The sequence below is a fragment of the Lineus longissimus genome, chromosome 2 (assembly GCF_910592395.1).
Source record: "Lineus longissimus chromosome 2, tnLinLong1.2, whole genome shotgun sequence".
Classification (NCBI taxonomy): domain Eukaryota; kingdom Metazoa; phylum Nemertea; class Pilidiophora; order Heteronemertea; family Lineidae; genus Lineus; species Lineus longissimus.
Genome location: NC_088309.1, coordinates 6,984,932 through 7,005,518, shown reverse-complemented (window position 1 = coordinate 7,005,518; position 20,587 = coordinate 6,984,932). Strand labels below are relative to the sequence as shown.

At 40.5% G+C, this 20,587-nt stretch overlaps 2 protein-coding genes across 2 annotated transcripts; one reads left to right on the top strand and one right to left on the bottom strand.

The window, feature by feature from the left end:
- Positions 1 to 1,052: 1,052 nt before the first annotated feature.
- Positions 1,053 to 6,303, bottom strand: LOC135482447 (betaine--homocysteine S-methyltransferase 1-like). The gene is made up of 9 exons (XM_064762439.1): positions 6,171 to 6,303; positions 5,098 to 5,233; positions 4,628 to 4,746; positions 3,739 to 3,930; positions 3,220 to 3,367; positions 2,806 to 2,988; positions 2,278 to 2,506; positions 1,891 to 1,984; positions 1,053 to 1,565 (listed from the first exon to the last, which is right to left on the bottom strand). Exons 1-9 carry the CDS (start codon positions 6,180 to 6,182, stop codon positions 1,515 to 1,517), a joined length of 1,164 nt encoding a protein of 387 aa, XP_064618509.1. The 5' UTR covers positions 6,183 to 6,303; the 3' UTR covers positions 1,053 to 1,514.
- A 203-nt stretch (positions 6,304 to 6,506) lies between these two features.
- Positions 6,507 to 16,527, top strand: LOC135482446 (dimethylglycine dehydrogenase, mitochondrial-like). Its single transcript, XM_064762438.1, has 16 exons — positions 6,507 to 6,986; positions 7,954 to 8,110; positions 8,590 to 8,688; positions 8,975 to 9,139; positions 9,394 to 9,598; positions 9,892 to 10,140; positions 10,369 to 10,567; positions 10,926 to 11,045; positions 11,409 to 11,563; positions 11,786 to 12,003; positions 12,187 to 12,317; positions 12,679 to 12,896; positions 13,508 to 13,665; positions 14,073 to 14,132; positions 14,475 to 14,609; positions 14,820 to 16,527. The coding sequence occupies exons 1-16, from the start codon at positions 6,871 to 6,873 to the stop codon at positions 15,012 to 15,014; spliced, it is 2,580 nt and encodes an 859-aa protein (XP_064618508.1). The 5' UTR covers positions 6,507 to 6,870; the 3' UTR covers positions 15,015 to 16,527.
- Positions 16,528 to 20,587: the final 4,060 nt, after the last annotated feature.

The window sequence follows — 20,587 nt, the reverse complement described above, 5'->3', positions numbered from 1 at the left end:
CGAGACAGCACTACCATCGCAAAGGCCAATTTGAAGCGGAGTGCTCTTGAGATGACACCAAGTTGGTACCAGACAGGCAAAGGCCTGCACTTTACCGCCGGTGTAAAAGTAAAAAGTGTCCCCCCTGGAAAAAGTGTCCGGCCCTATTGTATTTTGCAATATGGTTCTATAGAGACCCTGACCGTCAATAGCTCAGAGATTGAAGCGCATAGTAGAATCCTTTGTTCCCGGACATTTTATCCTAGGACATTTTAAACTTCTACACCGGCATTAACCATCTTATAAACACCGGTCTTTCAGGTGGAAGCCCTTGGTTCTCACAACCTGTCTCTGTTGAAACAGAGATATAAATTGGCGCCTAGTGCAGCAGGAGGAATAGTCCCAGCCTAACACAATTTGGTCCAGATGTATCTCACAAACGTTAGCTTGTGAAGTAGGTTTGTCCCTGGTCTTTCACAGCCAATGGATGATATGAATAAAGACTAGCAAATGCTTTTACTTCAATTTTGTACAGAAAGGCCTAGTGTAAATGTACATGGAGTTTTAGATAAAAGCATTTACTAGTCTTTATTCATATCACCCAGTGACTGGTGTAGCAGGAAGGTTTATCCTGTCTTTCAAAACATGTTGGCAGAAAACAACTAATAGTCCTGTCTTTCTGGACGTATAAACACCTGGGGTAAAGAGTTGTCTTCACACTTAGCAAGCTGGGGGACTTGTCAGTCTTTCACAAATTGACCGTCTCTCTCACAACATGTAGCTAGTGTAGCAAGAGCTTCAATCCTCAGTGTTTCTCGGCCTCTGGCTGCATATCTATAAGCTGTTCTCTGGTGAAGTTTTTTCTCATTGTCTCCATAGCATGTTCCCTGGAACTACCAATGGAAACCTCCAAAAAGCTGACCAAATGTTCATTTTATGTGCGGCCGATAACAGAACAAGAAAATCGCCACAATATTATTGTTGAGGGGGGGACCAGAGTAACAGCCAGGGTCACTACACCTTTGTTGAGACGGAATGTAAATGCAATGAAATGAATCCACAGGAGAGATGAATTATATAAATGCACAGACTTTTATTAGAGCAATTTTCAAAAATTACTTCACAGGCAATCATTTAATTTGGAATGATAGAAGTTGGAAGACTGGATATTGAGCAATGTGCACTGCAATGCACCACTTTACAAATGAAAATCAGTAAAAAAAGATGCAATGGACTAGAGACAGGACAGGAGAAGCTGATCTTATAGCACCAAATGTCCAAAATGAAATTTATGCACAATATTACAAAGAGATAAACTGAGGTATGAATAATTCCGATTCTAGACAACTCCTACTTTATCATAAGGTGCAAGCGTTAACGCACAATACTATGAAGAAGTTTGAAACAAAGTTATCAGTTATCTCTCCAGCACCAAAAAGTAATGCCCAGTCAAGTGCACATGATTTTCCACCGGAGATTCCAGATGACTTGACGGTCCGTTTCTGCTGATCCACTCGACCATGACGACTCATTCCTTAAGCAGTCTTTTGCGTGGCTTCCACCTGCTGCTTCAGATTTTCATCACCCTGAAAGTAAAAGCGATACAGATGTTACTGCTTAGACAAATAAGACGAATCACAAATAAGAAAACTGCTAACAAGAAAAGTAAAGTAGGATTTGTGTCCAGTTTTCATGCAATCCACTTTGTTGAGTTGAATGCATCACAGTTTAACCCTAAACCATGCCAGTCTAGGGTTTCCAAGGCAGAGACAAGAGAGACACCGGTAGAAAACTCAGAAGCGGGCAATTTTCTTATTTACAAGTAGAGTAGGGGAAATCTTATATTCAAAAAGGCATAACAAATTCAAAGGAATTAGATCGTATAAATGGATCGAGAAGCTGAGAACTTACAGCAGTGACTCCCCATGCATCTGGTTTGGAAAAGGCACCACAGAGTGGCCGTCCAGATGCTGGCTTCAGATTCTCCCAGTAGGAACGCTTGGCCCTGAAAATATAAACCATCCATTAGAACAATAACAGCATTTGAGCTAGAATAAAGTTACAAGTTCTGCAAACCTTAAAAATACTGGACAACAGTGTTCTACAAAGAGCTCAGCAATATATCTTGCCATTTCTGCTGTCAAATTAACCCCTTTTTAGGAAGGGAAAGAACAGAAATCTTCCAATGACGAAAATGCCTCAATCCTTTGGGACACACTCACTCCATGCCACAGGCAAGGTTAGTATTGTTATGAAGATCAAGAGGTACGTGTACCAATTATACCAGTCTCAACTAACCTAGCCCTAACCCATGGTTTCGTGTGCATGAGAAGACCCTCTCCCCATGGGTCATGTTTCACAGATCCTTCGGGCATCTTTCCACGCTCCTTGCTCAACTCCTCACAGACGGCACGTGTGTGGTACGGTTCGAATCCACAGCAGCCTCCAATGTAGCGCACGCCAAGCTCATAGGCATCACGGGCATACTTCTGCATCTCCCATCTTGTCAGAATACGGGGCTCAAGACCTGAGAAAGTAATACAAAATTAATAAAGTTAAGTTACCTTTTATAAAATGCTAAGGGTATCTTTTTAAATGATTAAGCTTCAGTTCAAAGAAAACATTTAAACAAAAGGTTTCCCTGTAAAAACAAGGCTGAAACAAGACTTAAGGTAAGACCATTCCAAGCCGAACAAATCATAGGCTCCAAGAAGGCTTCCAATAAAGTGCTCCACGAAGGGTGCCAGAAGCCTAAATAAACAGCCCAACACTTCTCCCTCCATCACAACTATGATTGGTTAGATTTGCCATCAACGCATATCTTACCAAATGGAAATTCTGGCAGGTCAATGAATCCTTGTTTGTTAGCATCAGGAGTATGGAATGCAAGTGGTTGAGAAATAAGATGGCGTTTGAGGCCGGCTGCTTCCAATGCTTCCTTCATGAGTTTCACTCCAGCAAGAACAGTGTCGGGGTCAAAGTGGCAGTTGATTCCAACAACATCAGCACCTGAAATGATTCCAACAACATAAGCACCTAAAATAGGTCATGTATCTCATTATCCAATTTATGAGTGAAACAGACCTGCTAATATTTATTGCATAAGTTGGTGGTTTAGTGTCTTTTTGAAAACAAAGTTGGTATCAACTCTAACCTGGTTATACCGCTTTCTTTTTCATTTCATCAACTCATGATATCTATTAGATGTCAAATAGACATCAACTTATGTCTAATCCTTACCGGCTTCAGCTAATTTGACAGCACATTCTCCTGTTGGGACACCATGGAGATCTCCTTCCGGTCCAATACACATGGAGGCACACACCGGGAGACCGGAAGCTTTACAAGTCTCAACACACCAAACAGCTTCTTCTACATGCTCGAAATACTGCAAAGACAATGGCGCTGATTAGGGTCTTGACAAAATCCAATAGGGCAATCGTGTAATGGACCTCGGCCAAGACTGATGATCACCGTGGTGCAGTTTTACACTTTTCAACGACGACTCATTGACGTTGACACCCAGAATCTGAAGTTCATATTGTATCCTCCTGCTAGCTTCATGTTCCAATCCAGAGGTAAAAAATGCGGAATAAAGGTCAACATCGCGATAGTTACAAGTCAAGATAAATCTTGCCGCCATTAGCATACAGGTGGATGACAGATATCCTTACCTTATGTTAATAAACAAGTATAACAACAATCAACCATAGAATATTGATTAGGAGAAATCTTAATCTGCTCATCTTCCAAGCATACCTCTGCCAATAAAAAGTCCACTTTGTTTTCCACGAACACATCAACTTGTTTCTTGAAGATTGCTTGCGTTTTTTCCTTTCCAAGTCCGCTCAGATATGTTGGTGTCTGGCAGATACCACCACAGGTAATCCCGTTTCCTTCCTTCGCTACTTCATCGGCCAGCTCGCAGGCAGCCTTGTTGATGGCAGCACCCTAAAACACAAGATTGAACATCCTTGACATGACAAGAAGCTGGTAAAATACTGCAACACTTTTCAAACTTCTTTATTTCTGCAGTTCTATGATTGTGAAATCATCACTTTTTAGATTTTGCTTCAAATTTTTATTCAAATTTTTTATATGGATTTCTGCAGTCTGCACGAGAATTTTTTTATCCATTTGAAAATAAAGGTCAACAACTGGACTAATATCAACAGACAAAACAAACAAGAACTTTTAACTGATATGAAGGATCTACAAATTGACATTTCAGGGCGACAGGGAAATGCAAATGAATGATAAGATAACAAAACTGTCATACAGCAGTCCTGTGGATTGAAGTTCAACCCTCTTGCCTTCAAACCAGCCAAATCTGGTCTATTCTGGCTCACTGCCCTCTTTTTGTCCAGGCCATAAAAGATCAGGTGGAAAGTTTGTTCATCACAAATTTCCTCTAAATACAGGACAGGATTTCACATGTACTTCAGAAACAATCAGCTTTCAGTAGTTGACCTCCGCAGATTTTTTTAACGTTTTGGGTGAAACATGGCAAGGGGCAGGACACAACTTGCTCAGGCAGATTCTTTACACTTTCATGGGGAGGCCAAGGGAGATGGAAGCTACGGAAAAATTGCAATTGGACCAAGACAAGACTAGTAGTAACTGGTGAAATTCGAACAAGTATACATACAGTGTATTTTGACTGTGCCTGGTTGCCTCGGTTTGCAAGCTTGTCATCACTGGCATAGAAGGAGAATGCTTGCATTACATCAGCACCCGCACGCAGGAACTCACGATGGAGTTGGCGCACTGAAAGATTGAGGAATATGGGGAAAGTTTAGAAATGGTACAATTCAAAATGTTATGGAAAACAGGTTACCCATATGATGCTACAGAGACTTTCTTACCACTTTTCTTCCAAGAAATGTTAAGAGTAGATTGTTTGGTATGGTGCAGACGTCCATGAAGTACCACAATCAGATTCATCAAGTATGACTATCAAATTTTACATCTTTCATTCATGTCCTTTTAGTTTTTTATGCAACTGAGCACAAAACAATAGATGACTGCTCATCTTTTAAAAAGTTTCCCATGGTTTTACACCAGAGATGCTTTCCGCAATGTCCTAGTCTTAGGGTCAAGAGGGGAAGTTCTACTTACCGGCCTCTGGGTTTTCAACAGTGGCCTCTGGAGTCCATGGTCCAGCCTTGACATAGCCCCTCTTTTCCAGGGCAAACACAAAACCACCATCACCAACAACAATCTCACCAGCATTGAGACGCTCCAGAAGACCTCTCTGTATGAAAAAGAAGGTTTTTTTAGGGATGTGTGGGATGTTTGAAGCAATTTCTAATCTGTCAGAAAATCATTATTTCAATTTTCCAACACTTGGATAGGGGCCTACGTATCCGTTGAAATTCTTACTGTGCACCTGTGGACACATCACAAAGAAAAGACAAGGGCTAAACTTTAGAATCCCCGATCGGAAATGACGTAGTTTGATCGCATTCAACTATAAATCCATTGAACAGTGGTGCTTGGTTAGTCAACCGATGACATTTTTTTTGGGTGTGATGGGGGATTCTAAACTCGTTCCAAGACAAGTTCAGGGTTAAGACTAGGCCCACATCACATAAAACCACATTTTTTTCCATCTGACCTATTTTTCAAGGTCACAGAGGACTGAGAGGTCAAATAGCATCATTATTTGTTTCCAGAGCAGACCACTATACCAGTATCTTCGGGTGGTATGAAACTCTTCATAGTACCATTGTGACTTTCAGCAGTTTATTTAAATGATAGTATACTCACTCGTCCAACTTAGTGGTGAAAAAAATAATATTTGCACACACTGACTACAGACGGTCGCGGGCATTTGGCACGCCCTGCGTGGCTCTTGTTTATCGGGGGCATTTGCCACGCCAGGCCCCCGACCGTTAAACCCCGTCAGTTTTACTTCGGGCCATGAGATGAAGGCCAAATCATGCAGCACTAAGCATGCTGAGAAACCCTTACACAATGGAAGAGAAGAAACGCAACTTCACAAGAAGAACGGCTACGCCAACCCGGCAACCGTGGACCCCGGCCGCCGCGGTCGTCGTCCCGTCAAGTATTAGAAGTAAAGCAAAAAGCGCGGATGAAGGGCGTGGTTTTTCACCGTCGGAATTGACTCTTGATTGCGCTAGCTTGTGTTATGTTGGAAACGAAAATGAACAAAAAATAGGTCTACTCACCTTTGAGCTCATGATGTCGGCAATTTATATCTCAGAGGAAACACACACAGAGTGGACAAAGCGGAAACGAACCGGCAGATAAATGACAAGTAGCTCGGGAGACGATATTTATACCAACACGTGCGCTCGCGAGACGACCTCTTGACAGGATCAGTCCAAAGCTGGAGTCTCGGAGGAGGGTTGTTGCTTTTAAAGCCAACTCATGATACAGCTGATGTACTGATGTATCTTCATTAATTTTCGCTAGACAAAACTGCCCTATAATTTAAGTACATAATATCATTGTGATGGGATAATTTTGATCTCGATGATGAGATAATCTTAATGCTTTTTGGATACTCCGTATAGCTCTATCCCCTACGAACGAAGTAAAATGGACCTTACCTTGGACGAGATAATTTCTAGGATTTTGATTATTGCCATTGGATCATTTGATTCTACTCCCAAGGCAACGGATAATTCCTTTTGGGATGGTTTATCAGAGACAACATCAATTTGTAAGAACTATTAAAACAAATCACAATTTGGTTGTCTAACTTACTGCAGTTTGTAATCCAATATCTGACAGACTCATGGAGAAGTTATACAGGGATAAAGCGTGATCTACAAGGGGTGCAATTTTCAAGGTGGAACCGTCTAATTAGATTAGGATAGGAAAAGTTGTAGATATCTTCAGAGCGCCTAGTCTCCGCCACCGAAGATGTTGCGGTCTTGCCGATATTTGGCTCGTGGTGTCCTTCAAAGACAGTTAGTGCATAAAAGACTCAATCCTGTAGCTGCATACAGCGATCAGCGAAATGAGGACAAAGCCATCAGGTATGTAATTGTAACAGAAACAGTCTGTCTTTCCTAATAATTATCACTAGAGACGTTCAGAAAATCGACGTGCGACGTTTACGTATCAAACCAATTTAACCTTTCGAAAAGATCAAATTATCAAAAGGTATTAACTAAAGTCCCAGTTAGTTTGGCACAGTTGTGTCACTGTAAGATACTGCATTCCAACTGAATTTGAGAGTATTGAAAGCAATGAATCTACAGTGGAACCTCCCTTAGCGGACACCTCTCTATTAAGGACAACCTCTCTATTAAGGACACTAGGTTTGGTCCCAAATTGGTTGTTTCCATTCAATTTGACCTCTCTAATCAGGACACCTCTATTAAGGACAGCACTTGTCAGTCCCGAGGGTGTCCTTAATAGAGAGGTTCTACTGTATGTTACAATTAAGTTTGATATTTGGCCACCATATGGAATCTATGTTAAAGTTTGATATTTGGCCACCATATAGAATCTACTAGGTTAAAAGTTTGATATTTGGCCACAATTATGACCATATGGAATCTATACTATGTTAAACGTTTGATATTGGCCACCATATGGAATCTATGTTAAAGTTTGGTCACCATATGGACAGGTTCACAGCCTCAAAACAACATTGACTTCATTTTGGTAGATGTGGCTTATACCATTACTTCTATCAATGTATTGGCATTGATATTATCATGAATAGATAAAGACTAATATTTATTCTAGATATCTTGTGAACATTTTAGCAAGAATACTCTTTATATGTATTTTGTCTTATAGAGGGGAGGGAGTACTGCCTTTGAAAGGCACATTTATGTATTGACGTCTTCTGCTTTCAGAAATGAACCGTTCAGTTTTACTGGATAGTTATCAGGTGCAGGCACAAAAAATGATATACTTTTGATATTTGATTTGATAACGTTCGATGATTCGTCATAAGAAATAATGCAGTTAACTAATTTACTTTCTTTGTAGTAAACTGGACAAACGTCTCCATGAAACTGCCGAAGTTGTGATAGTTGGTGGTGGCGCTGTGGGCGTCAGTTTGGCGTACCACCTTGCCAAACAGGGAATGAAAGATGTTGTCCTTGTGGAGAAATCCGAGCTGACTGCAGGATCAACATGGCATGCAGTGAGTGATCTACTTGTACATTAATGGAGAAAGCTTTAAAGGGGGATTATAGGCAGCAGTTGTGGAGTCACATTTGGTTGTCTTGAGGTGACTAGTATATACCATTATGCGCAGTCAGTTGGGGCATGGATTGTCTTTGATTCCGCAATACTTATTCCTCGTATAAGCGGGAATAGTTTCAATGCTCTGTGAAGGGAGACTCCTATTGGCAACTTCATGTAACTTAATCCGACATGCGTGGCTTGACTTCTGCCGATGGTCTCCCTTTTGATGAGTCAATGATACAAAAAGTCATGTAAGACAGTCTTCTTCTTCATCTTTGCATTTACAAGATAAAGAAAATTTATGTTTGAAAATACTCCTAAGCTATTTTTGTCTTCTGTATCACTATCACTGTATGGTCCTCTATCTCTGTCCTATACAGTGAAGCTCTGTGTCCACTAATTCCCACCATTATAATTATGATGATTTATTTCCAGGCTGGTTTGACAACTTATTTCCATCCTGGAATACGGGTGAAGAACCTCCATTACTACAGTCTCGAACTGTATAAAAAGCTAGAGGAGGAAACAGGACAGGTATGTTCCTGGGGGTTATAACATTTCCTCTCAAATGTTACCAAGATTCTTGCTAAACATTCCACACTAAAATCGCAATTTTACAGGCTAAGTGCCTTGCCTGAATTCTCAATGACTGGTCAGTGTTTGATTTAAACAGAGACTGTATGGATTTTTATTAACTACAGAGGTTGTATGGATTTTTTTGTTTGAAGAGACAAGAAACGCTGTTCTTGTGCCACACAAATTCAATTCAATGACTGTTTAGGCCCTATATGGGACAATATCCTGTATATCTTCATTCTAGGCCGTTGGATTACACACACCTGGTAGTCTTCGACTTGCAGATTCCAACGAACGGATGGATGAATTACGCTATCAGATGTCCAGGCAGGGTTGGAATAAAGCTCCACAGTATATCGTTACACCAGAAGAGATTGAAAAGATGCACCCATTGCTCAATATGGATGGGGTAAGGAATTACTCCTCCTCTTTCATCAAGATTTAAGCTTTTTTTCTTTGAAAGATTTGTTGTCGCATTTGATTTAAGGTCTGGGACCCAAATTATCTCTCAAATCCTAGGCAGACTGGCCTCCCTAGCCTTGGTCGGAAACTGTCTAGGAAAAAAACACCCCGAAAAACAAATCTTGGATGATGTCGCTCGTCGGCCTTGGATGGCATGAAGAAGGGAAGTGAGTTATTGTGATAGTTTCTTCCATTATTCAGATCGAGGGTGGACTCTTCAATCCTGGTGACGGTCACATCGATCCCTACTCAATGACCATGGCACTGGCCATTGGAGCACGGATGTACGGGGCAGAAATTTACCAGCAGGCCCCAGTCACTGGCATGCGTCCTCAAGAAAACGGGACATGGGAAGTGGACATACCACAAGGGACACTCAAGGCAAAGAAATTGGTCAATGCCGCTGGTAGGTACCATCATCTCATCATCATCATCTTCATCATCAAATGACATCGTCTTTGTAATCATCATCACTATCATTATAATTATCGTGTCATTCCTGGATGGCCATTTTCAACACCAGTCACCAGTGTTAAGAGCGACCTTATTTGTTTTGAATAGCCTGGCCCAAGTATCCTGAAGATAAATTTTGAAATTGATGAAGCAATCTGTCCTCATCTTCAATCTAATTTAATTGCTTTTGCTTTCTTCAGCTCCACCTTTAGTTTGGTAATCAAGGAACTGCCATCATTTTTTCAGGTTTCTGGGGAAGAGAAGTCGGCAAAATGATCGGTCTCGACCATCCTCTTTGCCCAGTTGACCATCAGTTTGCCATCACTAATTCGCTCCCAGAAGTTGAGGCCCTTGAGAATGAAGTCCCTGTCATTAGAGATCTGACTGGCTCTTACTACTGCAGAATGGAAAAGAAGGGGCTTCTGTTTGGCCCTTATGAAGCTGCCCATAAGATGAGACTTGTTGAAGATTGGTATATCAATGGCCCACCAAAAGGTATGTTTATCGATATCACAGGGAAGAAGACTAGGACTTTGAATTTCTGGGCAAGAGAAATTGGTAAAATGATCGGCATCGACAAACAGGTTTGTCCAGTTGGACATCAAAATGTTATCACTGGTACCCTACCAGAGCTCGAAGCCCTTGAGACTTAAATTTCGATTTGAATGTGCATGCATTTTGGAATGAACTGTTTCAGAGCAACACTACTTTGGTCTTTTCCAGGTTTTGGTATGGAGCTCTTCCAACCAGATCTTGACAGAATCAACGATAACCTAGAAATGGCCATGAACAGGGTGCCGTTACTTCAGAAAGCCGAGATAACTAGTGTTGTCTCTGGACCTATCACATACACTCCTGATCTCCTGCCGATGGTTGGCCCTTGTCGTGGACCGAGGAATTATTTTAACATGATTGGATTCGGGTAAGGATTTGTGACAACACCTTGCCATCATCATCAGTATCATTAATCGACTGGGCAGCCTGCCCTATCCTAGTCAGGTCCTGTGTCAGTGATCTGTCTCTATCTCCAAGCAGTGATAAGGTGTAAGACAGGTAGATGTGGACATTTGCTGGTGGCCTGGGTATCAGCTGGAATGTGTACAGGATGAACAATTACGGGTTCATTTTCTTTTCAGTCAGCTGTCGGTCGGCTTTAATTTAAATCAAATTCCAAAATCTTCAAACAATATCCCCAAATTTCTAGACAGCCTGTTAGTTATGTATTACAAATTGTAATATATTCTGTTGGATTCGTTTCATAAAAATTCGTGTTGCTTCAGGTATGGTATAATTCACGCTGGTGGAGTAGGGAAGTACATGGCTGACTGGTTAATTTCTGGAGAGCCGCCATATGAGTTAGTAGAACTGGATCCCAACAGATACGGCAAATGGACTGATCAGTAAGTGACTCTTTTAATCGTTGTGTTACGTGGATGATCACCCACCCCCTATTTTGGGATGTACCAATTAGAAGCTGCAGTATTGCCGATGAATCCCAAAGCGCCCCACAGAGAGAGAAGATGGGGATGATGACAAGCTTCATATCTGTGGTAGATCAGAAAGAGTCAGGTGAAGAGACAGGCAGGTTGCGGTTTAATGTAACTGTTCCAACATAGTTCCTTCTCAGCCCTCCCCTCATCTAGTATGTACATGCTTATTGTCCACTCAATATGCCAGATGGTCACAGAGACTTGACCGAGATTAAGTTTTTGTGTCTCCGGTATTGTTACATGAATGAACAAATTTCCACTATAAATTTGCAGGAAATTTGTGTTTGCCAAATGCCGTGAATCATACGGTCTGAATACTTTACTTGGGTATCCAAAGGAGGAACGTGAGGCTGGCCGACCGACCAGTCGAATCAGTGGCGTGTACAAGCGTCTCCTCGAAAAGGGCGCGGAGATGGGATTTCATACTGGTAAGTCTTCCATTTGACTTCTCTTTCATATCAAAGTGCAGTCGTTGTGAAGAAATTTACAAGGACACTGGCTGAACCAGCCAAACTTGTACATCTGTACTGCTTGATAGAGAAGTCGTGCATAATCTCAATTATGTATAAGGACACATTGATGATAGTCTGTTGTGGATCTTATCTTGGATTGGTTGCATCCATCTTCAACTAAATTTTAACCGCTTTCAGGATGGGAACAGCCGAACTGGTTTGTCCTACCAGGAGACGAAGGTGGTTACAAACCGAGCTTCAGACGGACAAACTGGTTCAAACCAGTTGGTCGGGAGGTCGATATGGTGCTGGAACGAGCTGGTCTGATTGATCTGTCACCGTTTGGAAAGTTTGAGGTGAAAGGAAAGGATGCTGCCAAACTGATGGATCAGTTACTTGCAAACAAGCTGCCAAAGGTATTGTCATTTTCAATATGAAGATCGATTAACTAATCATGTTATATATTAAACTATTAATTTTTACGATTCAATATCATTCCGGGAAACTTGGTGGTCCACAGTATTTGAGCTCGGCCTGTCTCTGATTTCTCACAAATAAATAAATTGCCATTTTTGTGACATGAATTCTTCAAACTTCAGGTTGGACAAACTAATATAAGTCACATGCTGACAACCCGGGGTACAGTGTATGCAGAGCTGACAGTCACCACTATTGCTCCTGACCACTTCTTCTGTATAACAGGCTCTGGATCTGAACAACACGACATAAGGTATTTATCAGTCAAGAAAAATGTAAACAAAGTCTCAGTTCCTCTTCTGATGGTATACTGTAAATGCAACCCAGGAGTTGCTTGGTGACATTAACTGACCCTGAGGCTGTGGAATCAATTTCCACAACGTATGAGAGATAATGCCAGCATCTTTGTAAAGATCTTAAAATCCTATATTTAGTTGCTATAAGAGCTTTAATTCCCTTCTACTGTAAAGTGTCAATGATCCCTTACGTGGTTTTTGGCATTATTAGATATTAGATAGTATCATTATTAGCTGCCTAAAAACACTCTGCCCAAAGTGATGAACTCAAGCACAATCCATCATCCTGTCAAGGAGATTTCACTGAATTGTTTTCAGATGGGTGGAAGAAAAGGCAGCAGAATGGAACTGTGATGTCAGTATAAGCAATGTGACGGAGGATGTGGCCTGCCTCGGTATTGCTGGACCAAAATCTAGGGACATTCTATCAAAATTAACCACCGCAGATATGAGCAACGGTGCTTTTAAATTTCTCAACACCAAAAGTATTGACCTAGCGGGAATTAGTGTGAATGCCATGAGGATATCATATACTGGTAAGTGTAGTCAAAATTCTACATTCTAGGCATTTGTGCTTGTCCATGCGGTTGCTAGTTGGCAGCAATGATGACCAAATAAATCTGTTGGGTATATCAAGGTAATGTCCGCCTGGACAGCATATCAAGAAGATAAAGCAAAGTCTTGTATCTTATCAACTGTAACTTGAAAGAAAACCAAACTGGTCTGGTCTATGCATGTATTTGCACAAACCTCGATTTGTAGAAAGGATGTGACCTTTTTGACATTGTGGTAACATTTGATAAAACTAAAAGGAATCCTGATAATGGTATTTTGCGATTAAGAATTTAATCAATTATCATAAAGATTATATGATCAGGACTTTTATGAACTTTCAATCTTTGACAAGTTCCAGGATATAATAACATAAAGGTGTTAAAGCTTCAAAGTATTATCACGTCAATTACCACTTTAGTTTTAAAATAATGTTTTGTTTAAAGTCTGCAAAAACACATACCAGTATGATTTCTTTTGCTAATTTCAAGCAAGTTCAGAACACCAACTTCCTGTGACCGTGTGCACAAGTTTGAGTAAGGTTTGCATGTGGCTAAAACCGTATGATGATGATGATGATAATGATCACTTTCAGGCGAACTTGGTTGGGAATTGTATCATAAACCAAGCGACACGTTGAAACTCTATGAGGCCCTCGAGAACGCCGGCCAAGAATTTGGTATTGGCGACTTTGGAACTTATGCCTTGAATTCAATGAGGATAGAGAAGGGCTTCAGAGGCTGGGGAGCGGAGGTGAGCAGAAGTGAAAAATGCTCACATAGTTGATGATCTGAACTTAAGGAAAAACACCTCATCGGGGTTAACACTGTTTGGGTGGAGCCGGAAAACCTTGGTTGCCGGCTTGATTTTGGCCTCGATTTAGCTCCACCTGTGAGTGTGTTTAGTGAGACAACCAATACCTCCAGTTTGGTATCCATTCCCTAAACCTCATCGTACATGAATGCCATTGTAGGTGCATGAACCAGACATCACTCTGCGAGGAACTCTCATTCAACACAGAGAAGGAAAATAAAATGACAACGCTTAACCCTCTGGGTCTTTATCAAGATAAATTTAGCCCATCTTTGGCATTTTCTGCCTGAAGCTTTAGGGTCATGAGTCATGAAATATGACCTAATTTGTGCCCCTTTGGGTTTCAGATGACAGTAGATCTTAATCCATTTGAAGCTGGCTTGGATTTCTTCATCAAAATGAAAAAGGTGAGCAATGCTAGTATTCTAATCAATCTTATGACTGCCTCCTCCTTTTTACTTTGGGGAGGTTCGTATGTTCAATCAAGTCGGTATTATTTATGAAGTTGTTGGTCTTGAATGAATTGCCTCCTCTTCTCAATACATTATGATGAATTTGTTGAATAAACAGGTATCAGAGGGAAAAATAAGTAAGTGCATTTCGTTTCTGTTTCCTTGACAAGGAGGATTAGGTGACTTGCTCAAGGACACATGTAAACACGTGGTCATCTAAAAAGTTAAAATCAAACCAGTAATGTGGTTTGTGCAGCACTTGCTGCAGGAATATTAAGAATTTTCTATTTTATGCAGCCAACCAATTTCATCGGGAAAGAAGCTCTGCAGAAGATAAAGGCGACAGGTTTAGAGAAGAAGTTAGTGATGATGAAAGTGGATATATCTGATGTTGATCCTGAAGGAAACGAAACAGTTTGGTATCAAGATAAGGTTGGTACTGCTTTACTAGGAGTGTTCAAACTCTTAAGACTTCTTCAGTTCTTTTTTTGCATCTGCACTCCCTTCTGATCATTGGAGTAGAGCTTCAGGTGTTGAACGGCTGCTTTAAAATAGCATTGCATTGCTTGTCTCTTTCACTTATTTCTCTGATTTCAGAGCAATGACAATTGACATTATTGTTGAACTATGTTCTAATTTCAGGTTGTGGGAATGACCACTTCAGGAGGCTATGGATACCAAGTCAAGGAAAGTCTGGCCATGGCATATGTTCCTCTCGAGCTTGCCCAGGCTGGGTGCCAGGTTTACGTGGAACTTCTAGGAAACAAGAGACTTGCTACCGTCCTGCCTGATGCACCAGTTCAAATTGAATCTGCCCGAAATAAACAAGCCAAATAATGCGGACATAGACTTTCAACTGGCTGAAACAAAGCCGAAGCTTGTCTTTTAAAAACAGTTTCACGACATTTGTTTAACTTCAGAGGCGTCTGTGATAATATCAATTTCGATAAAATTGTTCAGTGATAAAGACAACATTTTCTAGTGTACCCTTGACTCTGGGTTGAACTTTTGATATTTAATACAAAGCATAACACAACGTGACCTAATGGTTACAACTTTTCTGGTTCCACTTAAAGTCACCTGTCAAGTGGTTTGAACCAGTTTAGATAGGGGTTATCTTATCCAAAAAGTACCTGTTACAACTGAAGTGACTGAGCTGATATGCATTGTTCAAATATGTTAATCAAGTGTTGATATCAGACATTGAATACTATGTGTTGTGGTAAAAGATGTATGTAGTTTGATATGACACATATTTAGGACAATGTTTTAAGCTTCAGTTTTGTTCATTTTATTGTCAATAAGTTACATTTCATTTTGTATCCGGTAAACAGAAAATTGTTGCTTGATCGCTTCAGTACTAAGGTGTACCCATGAAATAGACTAGGTATTCTTGTACCCATGAATTAAACAGGGTATTGTTGTTGTCACCATGAAATAAACTGGGTGTTGTTCGGTGTGTATAGAGAAGACAGCAGTGCTACCTGTCAAACCATGTTAAACTAGGGCCATGTTGACATTTGTACCAAACTTGAGTAATGTTGTTATCTCCCTATCAAAAAACCATCGTTGATTATTTGCTCAATTTCGATAACTTAACTGTGTTTGCCATTTTATTGATCAAACGGTACACATCATTATTTATTTACCAAATATGTTGCTGTATTATGATTGGTTATAAAAGTTTTAGACAAGAGTGTCTCGGGAACTGGGAGACATACTATTGACACAATGCCAAATCCACCTCAGGCTAGTCTTTCAGAAAGGTCAAAGAGTTTTATCAATTTGAATACCATTTATCTTCTTATCCTACCAGTACTTGCACTTTATACTTGGTAATGTAATGACATTTAAGAACAAGGACTAAATTTCCAAGGTCTCACTCTGGTTAAACTTAAAGATATTTCAAAAAGTGCTTTGTCAAGACATCTGGAGTATAAACTGGTTGGTTATCAAATATTTGTACTTTTGAACTAGTTTTGCTAGACTTGAAAACTATCTCAGAACCAGTACAATAAAACAATACTATTGTATGCTGACCGTCACTGTTCATTATCAGCCAAGGTTTTGGTGGACTGTCTTAGTTATCAAGGTTCACTTATACATTCTTGATAATATTCAGATGGCCTTGCACAGACATGATAATTACTGACTTGTAATTGTCAAAAACTCAGGTTATAAGATCACCTGATTCAGAAATGACGTGACAAACTAAATTTAAAAACATCATAAGATTTGAGGAGAGATTGTATTTGGGATGTTTGATATAAATGAAATGTAATTGTATGTATATTTGGATTGCATGGAGGTGAACATGATGAATAAATATATATATTTTAATAAGAATAAAGATTGTTGCAGCAGTTTGTTCAATTATTAGATATTCTCTCGCAGGACCATCAGTCATTAGCTGTGGTGATCACTGTTTTCCTGTCACACCTGGTTGCAGTTTCCTTGGTGCCTCCTCCCAGGACCTTGAAGATGTGCACAAAAACTAACCTCCCTTATTTCAAATTCATCTGGCTGAAATAGTTCAGCTACAAGATCGTCCATATTTTTATACATTGATCCACTGTAATTTGGCTTGCATTTCCATGGACAGTTGTCTCCTCTTCATTGATTTTGACATTATGCATCATTTAATAGAGTATGGTCCACAACTGTGACTGCATAATGTTTTGTTCATTCATCCTTCCAGTAATAATAAGGGCAGAGACCACTAGATCCAGAATGGGTAGTTCTGCAACGGGAGTCAAGGGACTAAATCCTTGTCTGTGTTTCAAAGACCATAAATTTGTCTCTGTGTGATGGATAGAAGACCAAGAAACAAGGATGTTCACAAATATAGGCAAGATCTTTATTATTTAATTATATAATACAACAGTTCATTACTAATGATGTGCAATGTTGAAATATGTATAAAAACAGGTGAAGCAAGGGTCGTTTCCCATTCTGCCAAATTCACACAAAAACCTCTGCTTGCAAGAAAGTTAACAAACAAACACTTCACGGGTATTTGAAACTTAATTCTAGTTCTCGTATCTTTTTACAAAGTCACCCCATACAGGTGATACACCAATATCCATCATATTCATAATTAACACAGAATTTGTTCGATATTTGGCTGTTGTACAACAGAACAGGAAAGTGTTAACCCAACCCAATTGGCTGTTTCCATTCAATTTGACCTCTCTAATCAGGACTCCTCTCTAAGGGGGGGGGGGGGTCCTTAATAGAGAGGTTCTGCTGTAGTCTTGCAAGGTACCAGTGTCATGCAGCAAAATAAAACTCATTGATATTGTCCTGTAATTCCCTGACGATTCTGAAGTGAGGACTCAGGAAATCAGGGTCAGCGGTGAAGTGAATACAATATTTGCACAATACAATAATGCTTTCCATGAAAATGCACACCCTAACCGGAGCATTCTCTCTCGCCATAACCTTTCATTTCTTATTGCGTACAAATTCGTTCTCACCATAAGTGATTTTAATTACAGAAACAGAGCAGTATTGAAGTTCAACAAAATAGAAAAACTATTGTTTTGTTCATGTCTTCTGCTTTGCAGAATTATAGGCCCAAGCTTGCTTATCATATAGTCACGTCAATCTTGATAACCTTGAGAAATAATCACACAAAAGTGGCATAACCATTGCTGGACTTCTGGCCTAGCTCCAAATCTAATTGTCCGTTCGACAGAATATCAGCCCAGCAAATAATTAACCCCTCGTTGTCCTATGCTGCATGATAAACATTATCTACATGGGCAAGTTTTTTTGTCACAAGCAGAAAATATTTACCTCGTATCAGTCTTTCAAACACAACGGACTTCTTTTTTAGTTCACTAACGGATGATGACATCAGTTGACCTCTAGAAAATCTGTTGGCCTCGTTCTGATGGCACAGGGTCCTGGTACAGTACCTCAACAAAGATCTTCCGAGGTTGTGATGAATATTACTGGTATTCACTGCTAAGGAGGCATTTTAGAATTGAAACTGAACCCTCTGCTTTGAGTTCAATGCTGGTATTAACATGACCACATCAGTAATCATTGCCCTATGCGTTCTTCATTAACATTATTTTCTACTCGCATATTCATTCGTCTACATTCAAAAGTCGAACAGTAAAAAACTCTTCAGCATTCTCCCAGTCGCTTACACCTGCAAATCAACACCAATTTAAATGCATCAAAACGTACAATTACAAAGATAAACATCACAGTGCCCAAATGACTGACCTTAGTTCAGGAATACAATTCAGGTTTAAATGGAGTGCATTATACACCTATGAAATTTGTTCAAGAAAAGGTTTGGGCAAGACCACTTGAAATGTTTTTTTAAGCTGCGTGTTAACAGACAGATATCAACTGCGTAGGAGGTGTCAACCAATGAAACCTTTCAGTAGAACTCAAATGAGCTGCTCATTCAGCGCTCCAACATGAGCATCTCTGACCGGTACTCATTCTTACACCTGGGTGGAAGAAGGCAATTTAGACAAAGTGACCTGCCTAAGTCTCATGCTGACTGTGGGGTCAGCCAGGTACTTCTTGACCACTCATCAGGAGTCCGAGGCACTACTCCACAGCAGTTCCTTAACTGTAGCCAGGAACCAGGTCATTCATTCACTTGGACACTGTGAGAATGAAATATCATAAAAATGTGCCATATTTACAAAGCTCGGTATCGACAGAGGGGTTACAGCTCCTTTAAGAAGTTGGGTAGAAACACCTCTGTTTCAACCATGATAAATGAAAGATAAATGAAATATACTATCAGTTAAAACACTGCACTAAATTTGATAGGTCATGACATGACTCCTCCCTGTACTGGGGGTGCATATCTATGTGTCCTGGGTTCTATCTTCCTTGGATCCAATATTCCCTGAATTCTATGTTCCCCTGGGTGTATTTCAGTCTGAATCTGCAAAAACCCTTTTCAACAAAATTTCTGGCTCAAAAGAAAGGGGGGGGGGAAGACACCCTTACCCCTAACAGTATCCCTATCCCTAACCCTGACCAAATCAATTATTCCTGCTTCTAATACACTGACTGGCCCTCATCCTGACCCTTACCCAAATTTGATATAGAGTTCCCTACTCTGTATAACCAAGGCCCAACATCACCCGTCATTTTTTAGTGAATACATATTCACAAACTGCAAATGAGTTCATTTATCGCATAGTGGGAACATAGAACATAGAAACCCAGGAACATAGGACACAAGAGAGGAAGGAATTTTTAAAAAACCTTCTGTTGTATCGATATAAAATGTCAAACTGAATGATGATCATCGACATGGACAAGCCAAAACTTTAGATCTGCTCAAACTGCATGCACAGTGCTGCCATCTTCTTTCTGAAGACCGAACTTACAAAATGAATTAAATTTTTCCGACAGCTGATGAACACAGCTTGTGATTATGGCATCACAAACAACTCTTCTCTGGTGAATTTACAATGATATAAAGTTGAAATGTCTTTCTGCCTCGCTGCAGGAGAGGATATAACTGCCCTCTACTATTTCTACAACAGGTCAAGTTTGAAGGAGATGTTACCGTACTTTGTTATACATTTAAAGACGAGAAAGTTTTGTCAGCGACGCATATCGTATCGCTAATGATATAAATTGAGTTGTAGTAATATCTTAAATTTTCAAGAGTTATAATTCCAACAACTATCTCATTACTGCATGACAATTCTCGTCTGCTGATTTCCTTGTTCTATGAGTACAACCTGGCCCTGGACCGTCTGCTGGTTGCCTTGTTGGTCGATTACAACACTTTGCGTCAGCTGATCTTGTGGGAAAGAGACGACCGTCGGTTGACCATGTGACATGATCGGCTGTCCGTCCTGGGTCACGAGCATACCTTGGCTCCCCTGGGGCTGCTGTTGGAATGTGTACGTGTTGCCTGGCTGCTGTTCCAGCGTGTACTGCACCCCCTGGTGCTGCGTCACCAACTGCTGATGCTGCGGCTGCAGGAGTGGATTATGCAGCTCCATCTCCACGATCTGATGTGGTTGCACTTCTTCCTGTATTTGCTGGACCACCTGCTGGCCATGCATCTGCGTCTGGTGCTTCTTCTCACCATGAACCCTCAAATGCTCCTTCAAGCCGCCCAAACTGGCATATGACTTCGCACAATACTCACAAACAAACGTCTGCTTCGAATGTGTGCGGAGATGAGCGCTATAATTTCCCGGCTGAGCAAACTTCTTCCCACATTGGTCGCAGGCGTAAGGCCTTTCTCCCGTATGAAGCCGGATGTGACACTTGAGATCTGATCGCCGGGCGAACTTCTGACTGCAATATTCACAGATGTGTTTCTTCTCATGGGAGTGGGTCAACATATGCTCAGTGACCTTGGACTTCTGCCTGAATGCCTTAGAACAGATGTGACAACTATAGGGTTTTTC